The 23,435-nt window shown below is 40.1% G+C and overlaps 2 protein-coding genes across 3 annotated transcripts in view; one reads left to right on the forward strand and one right to left on the reverse strand.

Moving 5' to 3' along the window:
• Positions 1 to 5,375: 5,375 nt before the first annotated feature.
• LOC137274411 (alpha-N-acetylgalactosaminidase-like) lies at positions 5,376 to 15,163 on the reverse strand. Its single transcript, XM_067807583.1, has 8 exons — positions 15,086 to 15,163; positions 12,597 to 12,766; positions 11,495 to 11,669; positions 10,929 to 11,103; positions 9,791 to 9,882; positions 8,769 to 8,930; positions 8,053 to 8,250; positions 5,376 to 7,559 (listed from the first exon to the last, which is right to left on the reverse strand). The coding sequence occupies exons 2-8, from the start codon at positions 12,758 to 12,760 to the stop codon at positions 7,275 to 7,277; spliced, it is 1,251 nt and encodes a 416-aa protein (XP_067663684.1). The 5' UTR covers positions 12,761 to 12,766; positions 15,086 to 15,163; the 3' UTR covers positions 5,376 to 7,274.
• The window catches only part of LOC137274409 (centriole and centriolar satellite protein OFD1-like), a 33,080-nt gene continuing 24,558 nt past the window's right edge, over positions 14,914 to 23,435 (forward strand). For both annotated transcript variants that reach the window (XM_067807580.1, XM_067807581.1), the window contains exons 1-9: positions 14,914 to 15,568; positions 16,147 to 16,347; positions 16,820 to 16,888; positions 17,115 to 17,145; positions 17,298 to 17,405; positions 17,940 to 18,082; positions 18,763 to 18,852; positions 20,322 to 20,405; positions 20,906 to 21,012. In XM_067807580.1, the coding sequence (XP_067663681.1) occupies positions 15,473 to 15,568; positions 16,147 to 16,347; positions 16,820 to 16,888; positions 17,115 to 17,145; positions 17,298 to 17,405; positions 17,940 to 18,082; positions 18,763 to 18,852; positions 20,322 to 20,405; positions 20,906 to 21,012 (929 nt within the window). In that variant the 5' untranslated portion in view covers positions 14,914 to 15,472. The remainder of the gene's footprint in view (positions 15,569 to 16,146; positions 16,348 to 16,819; positions 16,889 to 17,114; positions 17,146 to 17,297; positions 17,406 to 17,939; positions 18,083 to 18,762; positions 18,853 to 20,321; positions 20,406 to 20,905; positions 21,013 to 23,435) is intronic.

The raw sequence follows: 23,435 nt of genomic DNA on the forward strand, positions 1-23,435 counted from the left end.
TCTCCCTTCGTTCTCCTTCTTTCCGCTTCCCCTTCTCCTTTACTCTTTCTCTTTCGACATGTGGTGAAGTTTCGGGGTAGAATAGGCCTTCAGCAACCCATGTTTGCCATCAAAAGTGACTCCTGTTTGAGGTAAGAGGCGACTAACGGCGGGATCGTGTAGTCAGACTCGCTGACTTGGTGGACACATGCCATCAGTTTCCCATCGCGTAGATCGATGCTCATGCTATTGCTTATAGGATTGTCTGGTCCAGACTCGATTATTTACAGACCGCCGCCATATAGCTGAAATATTACTGTTTGCGGCGTAAAACTAAATTCACTCTTTCTCTATCTTTCAACTTTCGCTACCTCTTCGTCCAATTTCCTATCTCAGAGGGACTCTCAACAATGATTAATATGTCCTTGACAATACACCTTGATTGTTTGCATAGCTCAAAAACAAGACTGATTTAGTGTGCATGTCCTACCAGATCCTACAAGCTCGTCAAAGTAAAATTGAATGGAGCAACGCTTTGGGTTTATTGGATACACATGGACGTAAAAAAGCAAATGAAATTATTCTCTAAGTGCATACCCCTGTCATTTTCTTTACATTTGTGCCTGCTCAAACTGTTAATCTGCCACAACGATGTATCATAATCCATAAAGAGATCCCTTTTGAACAGCGTTTGAAGTAATGGGCAAATACACAACATTTGTTGGCCCACAGAACACTGTTTGCATTACTTCAAAACAAACAAAACATCGAGTCTTTCAAATGATTTCCGCTTTTGGAGACGTGTCTTATCACTGATAATAGGTCAAAGTACTGGGAACGGCAAGACGTCTACTTATACGAGTCGTATATACTCAACCGTAAAAGTAACTTCTCATGAGGTGAGTGAGTTTGAGTTTACGCCCTTTTCATCAATATTCCAACAATATGACGGAGGGGGACACCTGAAATGGATTTCACACATTGTATCCATGTGGGGAATTCGGTTTGACGAGCAAAAGCTTCACTACTAGGCGACCCCGCCGATAAACTGATAAGGATTTTTGTACTAACATATGACACAGACTATATTGCTCAACTGACATACAGTCTTTAACCTGTGTATAAATAAAATATTCTTCAAGTATCAGTTAGACTTCGTGATTATGTCAATCTTCCCACGACAAGCTAGACTTATCTGTAGGCTCATAGGCTCATAGGCTCATAGGCTCATGGATACTATTCTTCCCCCGGACAGGTGTCACGTCAGTCGCGTTTCAGGTTATCTTTCCTTCTCAAATTCATGTAGGCTTTCATGGGAAATGTAAATAAGACTTTCAGCAGCCACCAGTGCGGGACATGGTTTGCCCTGACAGTTGGTATCGCAGTTTGCATCCCTTGTGCACAGAGAAAACTATGATTGTGGGTTCGAATCCATTTAATTCCGATTATGTTTCTAGGTCTGTCAACACCATTCCCGCAATCCTTTACCGTAGTGGTTAAACATCTGAGATCTGCGGGCGGTGGGATAACCTGGTGGTAAAAGCATTCGCTCGACAGGTCAAAGACTAAGGTTCGAATCCCACATGGGTACAATGTTTGTAGCCCATTTCTGGTGTCCCCGCCGTGATATTGCGCCGAGACCTGCACAACTTCGAGCTTTCCTAGCACATAAAGCTGACACTGCGTTATATAACGGTTAAAAGCCGAGTGAAATCCAAGTCACCCAACACTTGGGTCGGATAAGTGTTTAAGAGCAACATCTTCTTGTTTATTGCAAAGAAGTTTAAAACGGTGTAAAAATCTACACCAAACCTAACTGTGAAGATCTGGGCTAGAATTGATCTTCAGTAACCCATGTTAATCCTAAGAGGTGACAAACGGGGTCAGGTGGTCAGGCTCACTGTCCTATTTGATACATGTCACCGTGTTCCAGTTCCTTAGATCGATGTTTACGTTGTTACACCCTGGATTATCGAAAAAACTGAACTCACTCACTCATTACAAAAAATAATTTCGAGGGCAGAAAGTGATATGAAATGCTTGAAAATGTTCAATAAACATCTATTAATTCAGCTAAGCTATATTATATCTTTTATGTTTTTTTAGTATATTCTTGATCGGTAAATATTGCCCTAAACATTGCAAACGTTCTCTAAACGCTGGTACCAGAAAACATTCGCTGAAGCACCTCAAGTTCAAACCCAAATCAGCTGCATTAACCAGACCAAATGCATCATCATCAAAATGTATTTCTCATTTGTTTCAGTTTCTTGCTACCATTAAAATGAACTCTTGGTCCTCTTTCGGCCGGGCACCTTATTTATCTATCATACAGTTGAGTTTCATGTAGTGCAAGGTGGCATTAAAGACATGGCCACGTTGCCATCAAACATTGGTATACAGACTGGTTGATTTGCTGTTTAGCAAAGCACACAGCAATACGTATGACCGTATGCCGGCGGTGTGTAGACAATCAAGTCTGGACAGGACAAACCAGGGTGAGCATCGATCTAAGCAACGGGATATGATGAGGTGTCAGCCAAGTCAGCGAACCTGACCACCTGACCCGTTCAGTCGCCTTTCATGACAAGCATTGGTTGCTGAAGATCAGTTCTAACCCGCATCTTCACGTGTACTTCAGACATTTGATCGATGAGGTATTTATCATTTGCTAACTCTAGGCAAGGAAGATGTCTTTGGCGCAAATTGACTTTGTGGCGTCAACTGACTCTGAGCTACAGTTAATCGATACATTCACCATATAGCCGTGTTACTTTGAATCTTGCAACCTTTAGTCTCCATCTCGACTATAACAAATATTTCATTTTTAAAGAGCGGTAGGACTCTTTGAAGGATTTAGATTGTCTGGTCAAGACACGATTAGTTTACAGACCGTCGCTATGCAGATGTTATATTGCTAGGTGCCGCGTGGAACAATAAACAAACAAAGGTTTAGGTCCGAGGGGAATTATTTTTCAGAGGAAGGTAGAAACTGACGGTAAATAGAAGATAGGAGCTGGACACTTGTCAACAATACATGCAGTAATAAATGTAAGTCAACAGTCACTCGAAGGATGATAGTACTGAAAACAGAAAGAAATGTCAGCAATACGTAAAAGCGGCCTTCTTCTGACGCTGCCATGGTGATAAAAACTTTTATTGATTTTGTAAATAGGTTTTATATTGGAAATAAGAAATAATAAAGATAAATATTTCACAGAAAGAGAGCATTTGTTTGAAGGTGCTATCCTTTGCTTAGCTAATGGCACAAGATGGGTGTGTACAGTTCTTTATTGTTTGAATATCCGTGAGCTGCTGATTCCACGCTTCAAAACTCCGTGATCTTATCCAGACGTTCATATTGGATCAACATTCTGATGAATGCTATCTGACAGCATTCTTGATGGTTCCTCGTTTTTTTTGGTTTTTTTTGGGGTGTTCAATTAACAATGCCAGGGTTTGTTTGACTCCAACCTCAGCCACTGAAGCTCTCAAAGTATGCCCATACGTTACATTTCCTCGTGTTATGACAAATTAAACACATTAATCCACTACAGGATGAGTGAGTATGGTTTTACGCCGCTTTTAGTAATATTCCACCAATATCACGGTGTTGGACACCACAAACGAGCTTTACACGTTATACCCATTCCATGTAAAGAATAGAAGCAGGGTCTTCGGCATGATGAGGTACCGTTTTAACCACAAGACTATCCCACCGCCCCTCCACAACAGGAGGATTTTACATTTGTTGTTGAACTTCATACACGGGAATAGCTCAGCTGTTATGCGACTGTAAGCACTTGCTGAAACGTGCAGTCATAGACATGGACGATTCTAGAAACCTTTACAACTTCTTTGTGACAATTTTGATCACTGGATTGTCTGGTCCCATCTCGATTATTTACAGACCGTCGCCACATAGCTGGAATATCGCTGAGTGCGGCGTTAAACTATACTCACATACTCACTCTTTGTGACGATAAAGACTTGCACCAGACAGGCATTTTGGCTTCGATGCACTAAATTCCAGCGTTCTGTAAATAATATCCAGCTTCCAGCAGTGACCTCATGAGCATCGATCTACGCAGCAAATTAGGATACATTGACAAGCACGAATAAAATCTGACCACTCGATCCTAACGGGTCTACAATGACAACTATATATTCCATATGTACTCGCATAATAATGTGATGTGGGAGAATAGCCACGCTAGTTGATCTAGACATTTTACTTTGGTCAAATCTGTGGGTACATGTCGAATAAGGGACCACTGCCCCTAACGGTCTCAGGATGCTGGTTTGTTAAAGGGACACAAATATCACTACGATAATTCATAGTGGAAAACTTTAAGAGGCAACCCCATCATAAAATATGTTGAGAGAATTTTGCTTACTCCCGCTGAAAGAAATGTTAATCAAATTAGAGCTATCATTAATCTTGTCTGGGTCTGGGACAAACCAGAGGTCGACTGTATGATTCAGTCTCTCACATTTTGTAACCATTTGATTCTCAGATGGTCTTTGTCAGCTCTTACGATTTTCATAGGCAACCTTTGTACTTATGCTGCCTCAGAATTTTCACGGCAGTGATACCATTGCGCAACAAAGAGAAAATGACCAGTCTTCCTACATGCAAGCGAAGCGGGCATATACTAAGACTGGTCATTTTTCTCTCTACTGTGCAGCCCTATTTGAGGTACAGTTTGAATGCTATTGACCATCCATAGAAAACCACACCATTTCTTGTTTCTTTCATTTTCTTCCCATCTTCTAACTTGCAGGTGGCCTCATACAATAGAGTTTTCTGTTTTCCAAGGTCTCATAAAAGAAAAGTCCCCATTGACCTGAAACTTTGAGTCAAAAATGACTGATGATGCATTGATTAAGATACCAAGCGACAGTACAAACACTTGCCAGGGAGGATATGTATAGCACAAATTGATTTTGTGGCATCAAGTGAATCAGAGTCACAGCTAATTGATATATATTCACCAAAAGGTGCGCCAGTACTGGTTTTAAATCTTTGTCAAAACTATAACAGCAGAAGCTGGCTGCTTTGAATGGCGACTGAACACCTTCACTACAAGACCACCATCAAATTTCACAATGCAGCTGCTCAACACTCATCAAAGTAAGATCTTTCAAGGGCATTTCGATATGTAATGCATAAGAAAAGCAATATTTATGAATGCCAACTTCTTCACAGTGAATAACAACATGTTTCATAATGTATGCTTGCTCCTTGATCATTTGATGAAGGAGCAAGCATGCACTCCAAAATGCCATGTTATTCACTATAAAGAAGTTGATATCCATACGTCTTGCTTTTCTCATTTACCAAAGTACCCAGTCAGTTGTAGCTGCTGACTCAAAAAAATGACAATAACAATGAGTAAAGATGTTTCACACATTTATTTACAAAACATACCCACTCCAGTAGATGACGCTATAGCAGAGAGTTCACAGTAAAAATTCTTCTTGGCAACTGTGTGCAAGGTTATATGCCATATATATATATATTCCGAGTGAGTTCAATTTTACACTGCTTTTACCGATATCCCAATATCATGGTGGTAAACACCAGAAATGGGCTTCACATATTGTACCCATGTGGAGAATCTAACCCAGGTCTTCATGTGAAGAGCGAACCCTTTAACCACAAGGCTGACCCACTGTCCTACATTCTTTAAGGATTGAGAAGAATCATCATGTATATTACAGAGGTGATTTTGCCCTTGCATCCACACATATACAGCAGTTTCCATACAGAAGGTCTTGAACCCAGCAATAGTGATGTTGATCTTCTTGTAAGTAAACAATGTGGCTTGAAGTTTTGCCACCAGGGAGATATAATTTAACACTACTAGTCATGTCATGAGTGTACACATACATTGACAATGAAACCCCCCAAAAATTTAAAAGATTAATTTGAAATATAAAATAATAAACTTTAGATCTGCATTATACATACTTCCTAAATTATCATAAGACCGATAATACAAGATATGAACATCTAAATACTATAAGATCCACCCTCTGTAATATTTTGTGTAACTGAAGGAAATGTCAACTTTACATTGTGTAAACATTATGTCTTCTGAAGACAACAGCTGCATACCTATGATATCAAATGGCCATTACCTGTGCTTTGACAATGTAGACATGAATGTGAATATCATGTTGATCTCCCTTTCACCACCAACTACAGACCGAAGTGTGAAATCTCCTGACATTTAACTCTTATTTTTCAAACTGGGACTAATGGTGAATATTCTTGGGTTTTCCTTGCTTGAACATTTTTAGTTCTGTCATGCATCTTAATGTTGGCATGAGTGAGTATGGGTTTACGTCACTCATAGCAATATTCAAGCAATAGCAGGCCGGGGGACACTAGAAATGACACATGTGGCGAATCGAACCCAGGGTATCCCACTGCCGTTTGTTTTAAGCAAAACTGTGCACAAACTGTACCAGCAAAAGAAAACAAAAAACGTTTAAAAGTGTCAAATATAAAAATTCCATTCCTTACGTTTCAGGTATTCTTGTCATGTTATATGCATGCACGTAAAGTATCCAAAACAAGTACTTGAACTGCCATATATTGCTATACGGCTTTCTTGCCACTACACTGCCTTATATTCTAGAAATTGGAAATTTTAACCATAAATTGTATATTTAAATACTTATCCTATCTCACATTATGCAGACAGGATAAGTTTAAAAACGTGGATTTAAACTGGTCCTTGGTGTGTTACTCTACAACAGTTGCTCTCTTGGATAAGTAATCAGTAACTTAAAATATCAACCAGACAGCGACAAATAAAAAGATGCTGTCAGCTGTTATTCGAATATTTACAGCATAAATAGTGTCCCCGACTGATCTGAACAATGAGTGACGACATGATGAGTGCATGTCAAAGTTCAGCACCCTCAATTGGGAACCTTTGGAGGTAGGAGAGACATACACATATTTTGGAAAATAGATGAAAATATCACAAAAATAACAGATATGTGATGAGTCCTCCACTGACGAAACATGTACATGTACATTTGGAACATAAATGACTCGTTATTGGCATTAAATGGATTCAAACCTCTTGAGCGAAAAAACATGTTTCCTGTTTGCAATGTCAGCTTCATTGGTCGAGAGGTTCAAATGAGAAGATGGATGGATGGCAGGCATCATGAAAGGTTCCTTGTCATTTAGTCAGAAGATCCAAATCTAACTATCCATGATAGTTACTCTTGATGATCTATCACCTCATACAGGCAATAGTCGAAGCATACTTCCTTCAAAGATGTTCCACATCTTTCATAGACACAGGGACAGCTACAGCTAAGAAAATTCCAGTTGGATTTATCTTAACTTGCAGTTTGTCTTTTGCTGCGAATATTCCTAGATGTTTCCCATCAAATGCTTCAGTGACATTGTAAGCAGATACACTACTGAAGTCGAAATTGGTTTCTCCAAATGCCAGAGTTACTTTTGAAGGTGTTCCCCTAAAGTTGCCATTTACCACTGCAAGGGCATATGATTTGTTCTGCAAGGGCCTTGTCCACACGTCAATGTCATTAAGCTGTAGAAAAAAGGGAAGTGATGAGATAAACTTGAAAGACTGAGAGGTGAGAAGAAAAACAATTTGGTCCTTTTAATGAAATATATAGTAAAGTAGTCCTTGTAATCTGAAATGCAGAGGATTAAAATAAATGGGGAACTCATTACCAAGGTAAATAAACTGTTTTATGGTTTCTGGAGAGTATGGAGTAACTGGAACATGTCTGTAGTTTAAAGAGGGTCTGGAAAGTGTGTAGGGTCTGTAATAAGGGGAGTGTGTCTGTAATGTCTAAAGGGACTGTTTTGTCTGAAATGCGAGTATTTAATGTGATTGTTGTGTCTGGAATAACAGAAATGTGATTGTTGTGTCAAGAAAAAATGGAATATGCCTGAAGTGATGGTAGTGTCTACAGGTTCTGGAGTTAGTGTGCGTGTGTTGTCAGTTATGTCTGTAGTGAGTAAAGTGTGAAGTGTAATGTCTGGAGAGTCTGTGTAGTCTCTCTGTCATATCCCACCTGATATAACCTTCTACCCTGGATACCGAGGGGATCCTGGTTGATGGCAATGACACGTTTGTTAAGCAGCAGACTCCGGGACTCGGGATTGATGGTGCGAAGGTCGACAGACATGAACAGAGGGGAAGCCATGATGGCCCACATCCCCATCTGAACCCGTTGTTGTTCCCAGCTCAATCCAAAATCACCAATAATCAACTGGAAATAGAACAACATCAAACCTTGTATTTTCTTGTTATAGAGACCTTTGAAACAATGAAGACAATAAAATAAAACAAACTAATCCTCTAACTTTATGTTGTTTACTGAAAAAATATAACAGGGTGTAAAGTATTTGTACTATGGTCCAGTTATTATTAGTTTCCACTTAGAGCTGCATGACCATGTCTGTTTACAACAGAGTGAAATCTGTTAAGCTGCTACTAATACTTAATGGCTTTATTGCTAGCAACTTCACCTAACATGACATAATTGCTGAACAGGTTTGTCTGATGGCCAAATAAGGGATGATGGGATGGCCTAGTGGACAAAGCTATTTCTCTTCACACCGAAGAACAGGTTCGAATCCCCAAATGGGTACAATGTGTGAAGCCCATTTCTGGTGCCCCCTGCCATGATATTGCATGAATATTGCTATATGTGTCATAAAACCATAGTCACAGACTCACTCAGTGAATACCAAATATTTCCCATTAAGTCACACTGCAATATTCTACCTGATCTGGATCATTCCAGTTGCCAGGTCCTGCAACAGCAGCGAAGTTGTCAGGGTTCTTGCCGTAGTACTGTATAATACTATAGATACTGTCCCAAGAGTCTTCAACATCATCAAAGTTCCGCCACATGTTGCAGTTCTTGGCTATCAGCTTGTAGTCAGTCTACATGGAGTGAAGAGGTTGTAAAATCTACGCCATACATATATATAACACATTCCAGTCAATTTTCCCTACATAGCTGGGAGGTAAATGGTCTTAACCAATCATTTCAATGAATTCAAAAGGACATGGTCATACAATGCAGGAAACAGGCATCAAGGTATATAACTGTCACTGATAGGGGGTCTAAGCACAATAAAATACCCTTTCAGTGACAATGCATACTCTTTGTATTTCAAGCCCATTTTTAAAACAATCCAAGAAACAAGAATTCTGTAAACTGATTTCAATCTGTCAGGGTTTTCCTTACCAAACCTGTGGATGATTGCATGAGCATCAGTCCATATCATCAGGTACAGTAACAGCCAAGTTTATCTCCACATGTGATTGTTACAAAAATCATGGGATCTTGGGAATCTTGGGGATCTCCTCTTTCCAGCATTCACACCCAAGCACCATTTCAACATTTCTATGATATTTAATTTAACAAGTAGAAATTCATTTCTGTAATTCATTTTGAAAGTTCTTTTTAACATCTTTGCAAAACTGAAAAATGAGGTTAGAGACAAGTCCATGAGGTGCCAACATTACTTACTGAAATCTTGATTGCTGGTACACCAGAGCAATATCAATATGTCTCTGTATACTACTATCTGCACTATAGCTTGGTGCTTCTGTATGCCAGCCAGCTGACACCCCTGTACTGAAAATCTGAAAGAATTTGGCTTTGTCGAAATGGCAGAATCAACATGCATTTTTCAGGATGATTCTAATAAATTTGAGAGGGGTGGCATCTGGGTTAAAAGCATAGCACTATGTGCACCAACCAATATTCCAAAGTCATGTATACAGCAGTACTGTACCTTGTTTCCTGAACCTGTGTATGCTGGCCAGCTGCATGAGTACATGATTGGTCGGCCTGTCTTGTTCAAGAAAAATCCCATGGTTGGATAACCTGAAAAATGTCTTGAATGAAACAGTGTCCACTGATGACAAGGTAAACTTCAGCGGACAGAAGGATACATTGGGATTACATACATCCGTGCAATAGCCAATTTGTGAGTGAGGGAACTTTACATTCAACTACTCTCACTACATTTGACAGTGAGGAACACCAATACCTTTCATCATCCATACACCCACAATGGGATCAAACCCAAGTGACAGGCAGTAACCTTTTCTTGGCCATCCCATCTCTGAAGGAGGTACTTTCTTTGCAAAACCTTTGCAGGTGAATTAGTTTCTGCTCTATAAGGAAATACATGAACGATATCACTACACTATCAACATCGCTGTGAGAGTTGTCTAGCCAGACAGTCAAACATACACGCACATGGAACTACTGATGTAACTAACTCAAACCAACCATTATGTTTAGTTTGTTATAACTGTATTTCGTTAAACCCATTTCAACTAAACTGGGTTTTATGCCACTTTTAGCAATGTTTCTGCAATATCACTGCAGGACAACAGAAATGGGCTTCATACATTGAACCCATGTAGGGAATTGAACATGTGTCTTTGGCATGACAAGCGAACACTTTAACCACTAGGCAACATCACCACCCAAATTTGTTGTAAATACATTACAAATGCAATTTACCAAGAGGATACAATATCAATACCTCCAGTAGGCTGGCATCATTGATTTTCAAACAACCACATAAACCATGAAGTCACATGGACAATGTCATCAGTAAAATACTAGTCTCTTCCAGAAAAGCATATCAGATGACTAACGGTTTAAATTTAAAATTAGAACAATCTGAAAACATTTACAAGCAGATTTCAGTACAAATTCTGCTGGTCAGACTGACTTGACAACAAGAATGAAAAAGTTTGCATAGATATTATTTTTAAAAGCATGAAAAATGTGAAAGAAACAAATTGTCTCTAAAGTATGTTCATTTAATGGAGTCTATTGTGACAAAATATTTATTTGCCATTTCAAATCCAATTTTTGCTATTGTTTATCATGCAACACGTTTTGAGTATACATACCAATGCTCATATCAGAGGGGTCAGCATGGCAACCATCAAGTTTCAACATGTCCACTCCCCAGTCAGCAAATGTCTGGGCATCGTCAGACAAGTGGAACTCGCTGCCTGGGTAACCACCACAGGTCTTTGTGCCAAAGTCTTCATAGATACCTAACAACAGGCTTTTGTTGTGCATCTACAACAGAGGTTCAGAGTACATAAATAATTACAATCCCTATAACGTATAAAACTATGTTGCATAAACTCATATTGTTACATACTGTGTTCAAGACACATAAACATGCATTTACACAAATATACCAAAAAGTATATAGATCACAAAAGTGAAAATGTGAATATCAAAGAGTCTTGTACGGTATGTTAGTGAACTGATGGCAGTGAAGATATATAGTATCATAATCATTGAGGTTACACCGTTGCAAGGAGCTTTCTCCTGTTGTGTCAAAGGGAGGTAAACATTTGCGCATTCTTACCTTCTTGTCAATGAAAATCAAGCAGGACTCCTGAACTTTACCAACAAACACACACAAACTATGATCATCTTTGGCGATTAAAGCCTAACTTACATAATCTGCGAGGAATTTCATCCCTCTTGGGAAGCGTTCTGGATCAGCTTGGAGTTTCCCATTAGCATCTCTCTGTTTGGCCATCCAGCAGTCGTCAATGGACACATAGCGGTATCCTACATCACGGTAACCATCGGCAACCAATCTGTCAGCAGTGTCCATCAAAAGTTTCTCTCTGAAAATAGTGCACTAACACTTATACTAAAAGCATGGCCACTAAGGTGACATATTAACCAGCTGCATATTATCAAATCAAACATAACATGCAGCTTACATGCTGAAATCTTCAAAGTGTTGCCGTGACCTTGAAAATTAATTGAAGGTCACCAAAATCGACTGGGCCCTGTGTCTTCCCTTGGTAAAACGTGGTATTGACTATGAAGAAAATGCAGTGAACGATTCTTGAGATATCTCACTGACATGGTAAATTGTTAAAGTCCCCTTGTGACCAAGAGATTAAGGTCAAGGTCACCAAACCTGACTGAGGCCTTTCTTTCACTGTGATAAACCTAGATACCAAATGAAAAGAATCTAGTCAACAGTTCTTAAGATATTCCAAACTGGACGTACAAACGCACATACAGATGGACAGAGCCTAAAACTATATCCCCCGCTTGGTGCTAAGCATGTGGTGAGGGATAAAAATAAGTGACTGAATATGGCTTCCAGCTGCTTTCAGCAATATTCCAGCAATATCGATCATGGTACCGGCAGGGGACACCAGAAATGTGTTTCACATTGTACCCATGTGGTAAGTTGAAACATCTTCAATGTGACAAGCCAACAATTAAACTATAAGGTTATCCTGCCACACCACAGACTTTCAATTAATCAAGAACATAAAGCATACTCATTCATTAAAATAGTAATCAATGATGACACAAGAAGACTCAAATTTTCTCATTTCTTTGTTTGAGTAAACATGAAACTTCAACGTGTTCAATCAACTTCAGATTATATATGATCAGACTGTTTCATATGAATATCCTAAAAGATTTTGTTAAGTAAAACAATTCCCAAACAGACGTTTTGTACTGAAATTGAGATATGCCCTGGATAGGAAACAAATCTGCCAACCTGGAAACATCTACAGAAAACTTACCCAATACAGTTATCTGGATCATTCTTGCAGTCAACATTACACCGGAACCTTTCCCAGTCCATCCAGCCCATTGGGGGTGTCCGTGCAAGGCCATTGTCCAGACTGTGGACCACTGGTAGCAGCAGACAACTGACCAGCCATATCAGAATATCTGCATGAAGCATGTTGTTCTAGAAAATACAATGTATGAACAGTTTCATCTTAACCAGTGAAATGACTTATCCAGAGAACCAACAATCACTAACTTCAAATGGCCTTCATGGAAATATGAAGATATTGTAAAATAATGAAATGGTGTAGAATGCTGTAAGGTTTGATGATTACTATTCCGAATCAAAAAAGAAACTTCACAAAATAATGTTTTTTTAAAATAATGAACGATTTTTCACTGATGATACATCTATGTATCCGAAATTTGATCCCTATCTTTCGAATGTTAGCAAAACCCTCTCAAACCCATCTATTCATCGTGCAAATGATGTTAGTGCCAAATCAGGTTTTACACGTGCAGTCGATCATGTGACCTTTGCATCGAAGTTTTCTTCATTTGCATGTGTTTACATTGGCCTGAAGAATTGAAAAAACAGTTTTAAACCACAGTTCTAACGGTACTTTAAATGTCATGATTGTCAAATGTTCAACGTGAATGTGACGTTGGCATGTTGCAAACGGAAAGATCAGTTATTGATGTCACAAGAGCAATGGGATGCAGCCGTTGTACTATGTATGACTTGCGAGGTTGTCTACAACAAACTGACACCACTTCTGATCGCCCAAGGTTGGGTCGTCCACGTGTGATAACATGAATAGAAGACCGTCAAATCGTCCTACGTCACCTCCGTGACAGATTTCCGCTGGATAGGTGAACCAGGGCTGAGATGTTTAGAGGTCGACTGTCCTCACTGACCGTTCGAAATCAATTGCGGGCTGCCAATCTCCATTCTCGACATCCATGTCATGGGCCAATATTGATGCTGTTTCATCAATGTCAACGTCTGCTGTGGGCCCTACGTCACCTGTGAAATTTCCTTCAAAACGCTGGAATCAACATCATGGACTGGCCATCGAGGTCCCCTGACCGTAATCCAACAGAGCATGTTTTGGATGGACTTGGGAGAAGGCTTCATGGTCTTAGGAACCAACCTGAGAATTTGCAGGAGTAATGGCACAGAATCCCCAACGACCTGTTCACAAGTATCAGGCAGTTGATGGGGAGACAGTGTTTGGCAGTGGTGAATGTGCGGGGCGGCCATACACAATATTGAACTAAGAAAATTCAAATTTTTATTCTTGTGGCTTGACATTTTGTATACCCATGTTTTGGAAAGGCGGTGTAGCCTAATGGAACTGATTGTGGCACTGTCAGAGTATCGAGTACATCACACAGATCTCAGCAATTAGGGGAATAAGGGAATGTGGCTAGAGTAAAGAGAAATAGAGACACTGTACATAAGGAATTAAGTAAAGATAAATACATGAAGGTGAGTAAAGACAGGAATAGATGAATGCGAGCTATTTTGGATGTAAAATTGTTGTAACTATGGTTAAATCATGGTCATTTTAATGGTCATGTATTCATGTTTCCTTTTTGTGTGTGTTAAAGGTTCGTAAGTAGGTGCCGATTGATCTCTGTCTGTATATTTTTGCACACAAGCCCCGGCTGCAGGGCAGAGCGTCAGATGCTAGTCCATGATGTAACGCATCATTCGTAATAATTAAAGTGTTTTGTCTGAGAAGATAGTGTTTGTTCCACTCGGACACTACAAAAATAGAAGTTATGTTATTTCTAATAGATATGCAAATGTGTGAAATTCCTGTGTGTTCATACATCTTTTTAGGTAACAAGACTATAAAAACTGTTCATGAAAGTGTCTTCACATTTTGATTTCTACTCCATTATAAATTTACCGCCATTTTCAGTAAACGTCAAGTGCTCATGCGTAAATATTACTGATGACAATTTCTGTTGATCCTTGCTCTTTTCAGATAGATAAATTGTATAATTACTTTTCTTTTAGACACATAACATTTGTATTACTTGATACCAAGGTGAAAAAATGAAAAAAGGAGTTGTATCAAACAAAACTTAATGTTTATTACACATAAACAACACACCAACACTAACAGTTACTTCCTTATTGCCCATGCTTGGTGTTAGTACAATGTGTAGCCTCGTGACAAAGAAACATGACACGCAGAGCTCAGAACCAATGGATAAAGCACACTAGATAATGAGACAAAACTCACATTGATATCAGTTGATAATGAAACATGATAATGACTGGGAAATGTGAGGAACGCAAACGAATGAATAGTCATGATCTGCACGAATAAAGCACATCCACAATATTAGTTTCTAAGGGCCTCTACAGTCGGTTTGAAATGCCGTGTCTCCAGATGAAACTGGTCACGTTTTGTGAATGTGGATCCATTTAGACCGCATTCATACAACTCTTTAACTGACTATGATCACAAGAAGATTAACAAACCTCCAAAATCACGCCTCTTCCACCGTACAAAAGTTTGGTCACATGATTTTCCACACCACGTGACGATGGATGGGCTACAAAAATAAATACGAGACTGATAATACATGCATAACGATTTCAAAGAAATAAACCATCAAATAGCTATATGATTTTGTTTATTTTAGACAAACATTTTTTTAAGAACTTTTAATATTGGCAACACATGATGAGAAAATATATTTGCTGCGGATTCAACCCGCGACTTTCAATTATGGCCGCTTCCGCAAGAAATGTTTGTTAAGTGTAAACAAAAAGAAATATTCAACGGAGAATGCGCAGCCCTCTTGTGTTTATCAGCTCTGTGTAATGGATACATAAGTGGAAGGGAAGTTAAACACCTGTAACACGATGGAAGCTACACCAGCCGAATATCTGTCAGCGGAAGAGCTTCGCAACAGACTATATCACAGTTTACGGAATCGTGGACTTGTTGATTCTGTCAAGGTACTTTTATAGCCTTAATTGAATCCGAAGCAAACGATTTCTTGTAACAGTCTGCCATTTCATGACAAATTGTCATATGTTATCCTTCGTTTTTCCGTTAAACGTGGTAATTTGCCGTTTCATTCAATCAGTTTTATTTTCAACAACATGTCAGCACATGTTTACTATGTATGAATGTTTACGAACCAGATGGAACGGCTTATATTATAGTTATGATTGGCGGTTTTACTCTGAAGTTAGTGACTTATGATACCAACGTTGCCAGTTTGATTTTACTGGATAACATTCATGAACTGAAATCTAACTAGAAATCTAATAAAAAAAAAAAATAAATACTAAATGAAATGCTGACTATAATCAAAACACCAAAGCAGTTCTGTGACTTTTGTTCAGAATTCATTTCCAAAAAATAAAAACAAGTTGATATCAGAATATTCATACAGATTGCTATTTGTCTAAAGGGAGGAATGCTAAGAGAGGAACAGCCATGTGTGTGAGTCTGTGAGAAAGGATGGAGATGGCACAGCACATGTATGACAGCACAACACCCCAACTCCCCCTTTTAACTTATTTTTCAGTCTCAGTTGCGAAACAGTATTGTAACAGAGCTACAGAGTTCCCTACGAGGACAGCTTTCTCTGCGGGACCTGAATGTACCAGATGAAGGCACTCTCATCCATCGTGCAGCTAACAGTCTTGTTGCTGACCACTTCAAGGCCTGTCAGTATGACTACTCTCTCAGTGTGTTTCTCCCTGAAAGTGGCCTCTCTCAAGACAAGGTAATGGTTTTTGTATCTGTTTCCTAAGGTTTTCCCTAATGTTCATTGTTTTCTACAAGAGTAGAAGTGAATATGATATTTTGAAAATTACATCATAGTTTCACCTTATGTTTCCTAGGGACCCTCCTTCCCCATCCATCACTCGTGATCCAGGTTAGAATTGGTCTTCAGCAACCCATGCTTGTCATAAAGGGTGACTAATGGGATTGGGTGTCAGACTCACTGACATGGTTAACACATGTCATCATTTATCCAACTAGTGTTGATCAGTGCTGATGCTGTGGTTCAGTGGATTGTCTGCACCAAGCTCGATTATTTACAGACTGCCAGCATATAGCTGTAATATCACTGAGTGCAGCGTCCGTCCATCCATCCATCCATCCATCCATCCATCCATGCATCCATGCATCCATCCACCCTGTCAGTAATGTCAGTGACCCCTGTATTGTGTTCATTTGGACTTTTCTTCCAGGTGTTTAACATCCCAGACATCCTCCAGCTCCTCCACATCAGCCCCCAGTCCAGACTGTACACCAGACTGGTAGGTTGGCAGCTGTCTCATCCAGTAAAACCCTTTATGTGTTCACATCTTTACACTGGATCAGGTGGTGATTATGATAAAGTAATTGTATTCTGTGCATTAAGTTCAAAATGTGCATCTTGACAGAACCTGTTATAAAACAAACATTGTATGTCACATTTGAGCATGTGTGCAAAATGCTATTTGTAAGTAATAATGTTCTTAAATAGTTCTTTGTTTTTTGCAGGCCTCTGATATGAACTCAAAGTCATCAAAAGGTATTGTTCAATATGAAATCTTGATTTTGCAGGATTGAATGATCAGTGTCCTACTCCTGGTAGCTAATCACATAAAACATATATAAAATGCCGAGCTGTTTTCAGTTTCTAAAAATGTTTCATTTGAATTCAAATGTATGTTGTTTTTGAAGGGTTCTTGTGGCAGTTTCTAAGTGAGATGTCTGCTCTTCATGCTGGTGCAACACATGAGTTTGGGGTTCAGACTGATTTGATTAGAGTTGGCCCTCTAACTTCTTTGGGTAAGGCTTCATCAACCAATCCTCCATTGTCTACTGTATCAGTTTCAGTGAATTAAGTTCATTTTTATGTGAGGTAAATCATATTTGTATGGAAGTCTGCCAGAAATGTTCTTTGTGGCAGTGGGAATGGCTAATGGTTAAAGTGTTTGTTCATCATGCCAAAGACACTGAGGCGTATTCATAACGGCTGTTGCCTATGCTATTGCCATCCTTGAGCCCTTGCATTGCCCTGAATGGATGCAAGTACTTGGTTACATAAAACGTATGGCTGGCTAGACAGCTTTTAGGATTGTTTGCATGCCTGCATAATCAGAACCATAATCATGATAGTTTGAAAGAATTGTGAGATAATTGTTAAAAAGGGCTTTTTTCTGTTTCCACAAATTCCAGATGCTTCTGTTTTGGATGAGTGATCACACTGTAGCCAAGTTCATGTGATGTCACATCTGTTAGAGATGTAACTCAGTTTGACTAGATCCAACTTCATAATTAAGTGTTGGTCCTTTTCAATACTCTCTTTGTTACTTGGTGCAGATGACAAGCTGCAGAGCCTGGAGGACCTGTATTCCTCGCGTCGAGATGAGCACATGCGGACTGGCGTGGTGGCAGTGGAAGACAGGCTCTTGTCCTATCAAAGACAGCTGGAAGATCGATACAACTCTGAGCTTAAACGGGAAGTAAGAATTTCCAGTATTTGAAATTTTTGTGTGAAGTCAAACTTCTTCATATCCTTGGATTTGTACCTTGGTCACTTCATAGCAAAGGACATTAAAATATGGTACTTGTTGGTCCATGCTTGGTGCTCAGCATTTATGGATTAAACAAGGATTGCTCGGCTCTGAGTGAATATAATGTGTCTGAGTGAGGTATTCATATTTAACTGTTTCATGGTATCTCAGTGAGCTAGCACCATGAAACCAGTTTAAGTTTAGGCAAATCTCAATGAGTCTAGGAAGCGCATTAATCTTGTATCTGATAAGTAAACATAGAATCTTAACTAGACTATGTTCAATCTGTTGCTGTCTCACATCCAGTTTTACTGTTTATCAAGTGCTGCATACATCTTGTTAAGATGTTTGCATGTCTGATTGTATACATGAAAAGAGGTGGTGGTTGGAGTGTGACCTGGGATGTTGGACATGCTGAAGGCAAAATTGAATGGTCCACTTGAGAACCACATGTACAGACCATTTGTTAGTATTTCCTGCTGTAACAGAGAGGGGTGTTAAAATCACTCATGAATCAGAAAGTGTAACTGTTGACTACCGGTAAGTCTCTCCTTATGTGCTCTGTAAAGTGTTCTCAGAACCAGCATAGGATGTTTCAAGCAGAGGCATATTTTGTTGTTGCTATTCAGCTTGCCAGGATGAAGGACACAGAAATAGCCCGGATACGGCTTGAGGAGAAGGAGGAATGTCGGCGCCAGATGGACCAGCAGCGCAGAGAGGTATAGGGCTGAGTAGGGAATTATCATGAACAGGCCTCTAAACCCTGTGCCTGAAATTAACTTTGATTCTCAAAATTTCAGACAACCAACTGCCTTTCAAGGAAATAGTGAATGTGCAAGTTTAGTTTTGTGCATAACTCAGCGACCCATGCTTGCTGTAAAAGGCGACTCTGTCGCAGCATGCGACTAACGGGATTGGGTGGTCAGGCTCACTGACTTGGTTGACACATATCATTGGTTTCCAATTGATTGCGAAGATAGATGCTCATGCTGTTGACCACTGGATTGTCTGGTCCAAACTCGATTATTTACAGACTGCTGTAATATTGCTGAGTGTGGCTAAACTAAACTATACTTGCCCACTCACTCCAGCTATACGGCTGCAGTCTCCTCTTTCAACTAGCATAGTTGCATTTTATGGCAAGCATAGGCTGCTGAAGACCTATTCTACCTGGGATCTTCACTATGAAATGTATGCAGGCAAGGTAATAGGTCATTTGTAACAAATGATCTCTTACTATGACTTTCAAGAAGACTCATACCTGTATAGTATGCCATTATTAGCCAAAATTGTGGCGGACCAGGCAGATCTCATTTTGAAGCATGAAAATGGTGGCACCGTCAAACTTTGAAACTTCGTTAAACTATGCAAAACACAATTCAAACAGATACTTTGAGCTTATGGAACAGCATCTTTCATTGGTTTCAACACTGAAACATCATTACAAAGGGAATAACAGTACACCTGTTTTGTCCACAGGATGTGGTATATTCATGGGATAGCCTTGTTTAGAATTTCAGAGTAATTGTTCCTCGGAAATAGGTTTAGACTGTTTTCATCTCCATGCTCGTTTGTGCTTAGACAAAGCCAAGTCATAAATGAGTCGCCATCTGGCTTGACATGAGTAGTTATGAATGTTAATAAGTTCAACTGAATACTGGAAATTTGGGAGTTGGGTAATGTGGCTGAATGATCAAACGCAGTGGAACTTGCTGTGTAGAGTTGTCTACCTTACCTGCCAGGATTAGTTGGTTGTGGATGTTAGTTTGTTGTTTAATGCTTCACTTAGCAAAAAATCTTCTTTTTGGTGGCAACCTGTAGATCATCGAGTCTGGACCAGACAATCTGTTGTGAGCATGATCATTAACAAGATGATCATTGTTCTGTACAACTGAGATGCATTGACATATATCAACCAAGTCAGCAAGATCAACCACCCAATCTCATTAGTCACCTCTTATGACAAGTATGGGTTCCAAAAAAATTCTAACCCAGATCTTCAATGGTCTGATTCTGGATGTAATTCTGACACTCATACCCATGATGATCCTTGGTTACAAATTTGAAATTTGATGGGGATTAAGTTTTTGGTAGTCTGGGATATGTGCATCATATTCATCAATTTTCTGTCTATATGAGTAAATGGATGGGTCTCATGCTCAAGTATTTGTTTCTGTCCTTTCTGTAGCTGGAGCGGACATACCAGTCCAAGTATGATGCCTTGGTGGAAAGAGAGAGGAACTCTATAGAGAGGCTTCAGCGTGAACAGGAGGTGGGTAGTACACACCTATCATGTTTTAAGGAAGATCGCATCATAATGCTTACCCATGTGCAGTCTTTCTGTAGTTACTAGACTGAAATATATCCCAGTGTTCCAGTTCCAATGTAACAGCTGGAAAAGATTACCTGAAAAGCTTAGAGTGAATTTAGCTTGATGCAAATTTTAGCTATATTACAGATTTTGCCAACCCTTTTCTAGAAATGGCATGATACTGCTGCTGTTCAAAGAGGCTAGGACTGTACTAGTTCTGATTATTGTGATGTATGGATGTTGCTGAAATACTGGTGGCTTCCTATTCACTCTCTCTAAAGTTAAGAAAATGTTTGTCTTGAAGTTCCAAAGGCTTTTCGTGATATTCCTGATGATGCTATTTCTAATGTTTTTGGCAGTCTTTCTCGTGATGTTTTAGGCAATGTGAGGTTACTGGCCGTGTATCTGGTGCTGTTGTTGATGATGTTACTGGTAATGTCAAGGTTGATATTGTCTTGTAGATTCAAGAGAAGGAGATCTATGCCCAGAGACAGACTTTACTGGAGGAGATGGAGGTCATGAGGCAGAGAGAGGTTGAGGTCAAGAGGGAAAGAGAACTAATGCACAGGTAAGTGCAAGGTTGCCTGGGGAGACAACCAGTATAACAGGTCCTTTCCAAATGAATTCAGTAATTTTAAGCTGGTTAGTGCCAGTGTAATTTGTAATTTTTTTTCAGAATAAATCCTAGGAGTACATATAAGTATTTTATGTCCATTAAAAATCCCATGCCATTTGTAACCATGTTTTGCAACAAAATATTTACAAAACAAAAACTTCATTTTGTCTTGAGAGACCACCTATACGGGGCCCCCCCAGGCCTCCATACAGCCAAGAGCAGATAAGTCTAGCCGTCAGCCTCGTAGCTCAATTTTCCTGCTGTTGTTCACCTTGGTGTTCCCTCATTCCCATTCCCCGAGGCACTCCTCTGTTTCAGGACGTTGAGGCGTTCACCTTGGCTCTCACCTAGGTGCTCATCACAGTGTTCTCAATCTCCTTTGTTTAGGTCGTGGGATTCTTCATCTATTTTGTTGGAAGTACAGTTTGTTCCAGATATGAGGCAGATGATGGCCTGCGTCTGACATACCTGGGCATGTTTAGGCATGGATAGCTGACAGGTTTATTAGTTGCCCATGTTTGGATATCCCTCACGCTGCTTCTATTTGGGATGCACCAGAGCTGCTTTTGACACCACACCCTACAGACCCTCTCCTGCCTGGATGAGGGTTTCCAAAAGTTATCTCTCAATCCCTCCATTAAGCCTGCCGTCAGGTTTACAAGGTGCATTCCTTTGATTTTGTGGATTTGGGTGCAACCCAAAATGAAGCTGCCAAACACCTTTCAGATGCTTCTGAAGCTGAAGGTCCCTGATGCTAAGTTGTTGGCGATTGATACAGAACTTTGTCTAACACTGAAGCCTCTTTCTGTGCTTGCTTCAGCTACATAGACTGTCTCAAGATGTCTTGTAGGATGACCCTTCCTATATAGATCATCTTACCTCTATGTTCAGGTGGCAGGCTAGCGTTCTGTCTGCTGTTTACGATCATGTTTGTTTAGCCTTAGCTACCACCAATGTGACAAGGAGGACTGGATTACTCACTTCTTGTACTTGCGGCACCGACCTTATTTGTGGATAAGATTCCAGATGTTTTTTCAGAGCATGCTTCCTTAGTCCAAACTGAGATCAGCCACTCCTCAGGACTTTATTCTCCCATCCTCCTGGTGTAAAAGAGAATTCACAGAAGATGAGGATGATGCACAATATGGTGGTGTTCACCAAACTATGCCCTCCAGAGCCACCACTTTTTCAGATGGTTTCATGAGATTCATTTTCAGCGGTTGCTATTACCAGTGAAAGGTCCTGCCATTTGACATATCTTTGGCCCTGTAGCTTTTGACTTGAATTACAATTTCCTAGTATCTTTATCTTCGAGGGATAGACTTCGACCCATACATCGACGATTCTCTCTTGAGCCAGAGGGAGTGGCTGCTGCTACTCAGAGGTTTTTCACCAACTCGGGTTGGATTGTCAACTTCGAAAAGTCCCACCTGGAGCCATCTCAACAGCTGACATTCATAGGGGGTTTGTTTCTGAGAGATCAAGACCTTCTTCGGGTTCCTCCGGACAGATGGCACTCAGGGAATGACAGTTCCTACTAGATCTGTTGACGTCGACTCAGGATCTCACCATCAGGGAAAGATTGATGCTCAGACCACTTCAGTGGTTCCTCTGTCCTTTCATCCACTTAGACCACTTCAGGTCGCGGTTTCCACTGCCCGTTCATCTTCATCCTTTTCTTCAGTGGTGGACGATTGAGTCGAACGTTTGCGATGGGGTCTCTTTAACCGAATTCACACACAACCACAAAGTGTTTGTGGATGCCTCTCTGCAGGGTTGGAGTGTCGGACAACTTGACAGTGGTCTGGTTGATCTGCAACCACAGAACAACCAGCTCGGGCTTTCACTTGGATCAGACTTTCCATTTGTTTTGTCTCCTGGATGACAACAACATCCAGATCAATGCTTGTATGATCCCAGTAGAGTGGATTCTTCATCTGGAAGCATTCAATCTGGTTTGTCACTCTCATCACAGACCGTTTGCAATGAAGCACATCCATCAGCTTCTGCATGTCCCTGCTTCCGGACCCTGTCGCTAGGGTAGAGTTAGTGAGCTTCATGCCATAGATGTCACAAGGATTAGGTTTGATCAATTTCGTCATGGTTCAGTCCATCTAGGTCTTCTTTGGGATTTCATTTCCAAGAACCAGCTGCCTGTTGCCAGGCCTACTGGATCATTTGTTTGTCAAACCCCCTTTGTTTCCCATAGTGGGCAATGATGAATCCAATGGACTTGTTTTGGGTCCCGACCAGCCCACAAAGAATACACCAAGCAATCGGCAGTTAAAAGACGCGAGTGGAAGCGCCTTTGCATTCCATTTCTTTTTTAGGTCGAAGGTTAAGGTCAATAGGAATACGATCGCTCTGTGGTTTCG

This window comes from Haliotis asinina, chromosome 2 (genome assembly GCF_037392515.1).
Source record: "Haliotis asinina isolate JCU_RB_2024 chromosome 2, JCU_Hal_asi_v2, whole genome shotgun sequence".
Lineage (NCBI taxonomy): Eukaryota > Metazoa > Mollusca > Gastropoda > Lepetellida > Haliotidae > Haliotis > Haliotis asinina.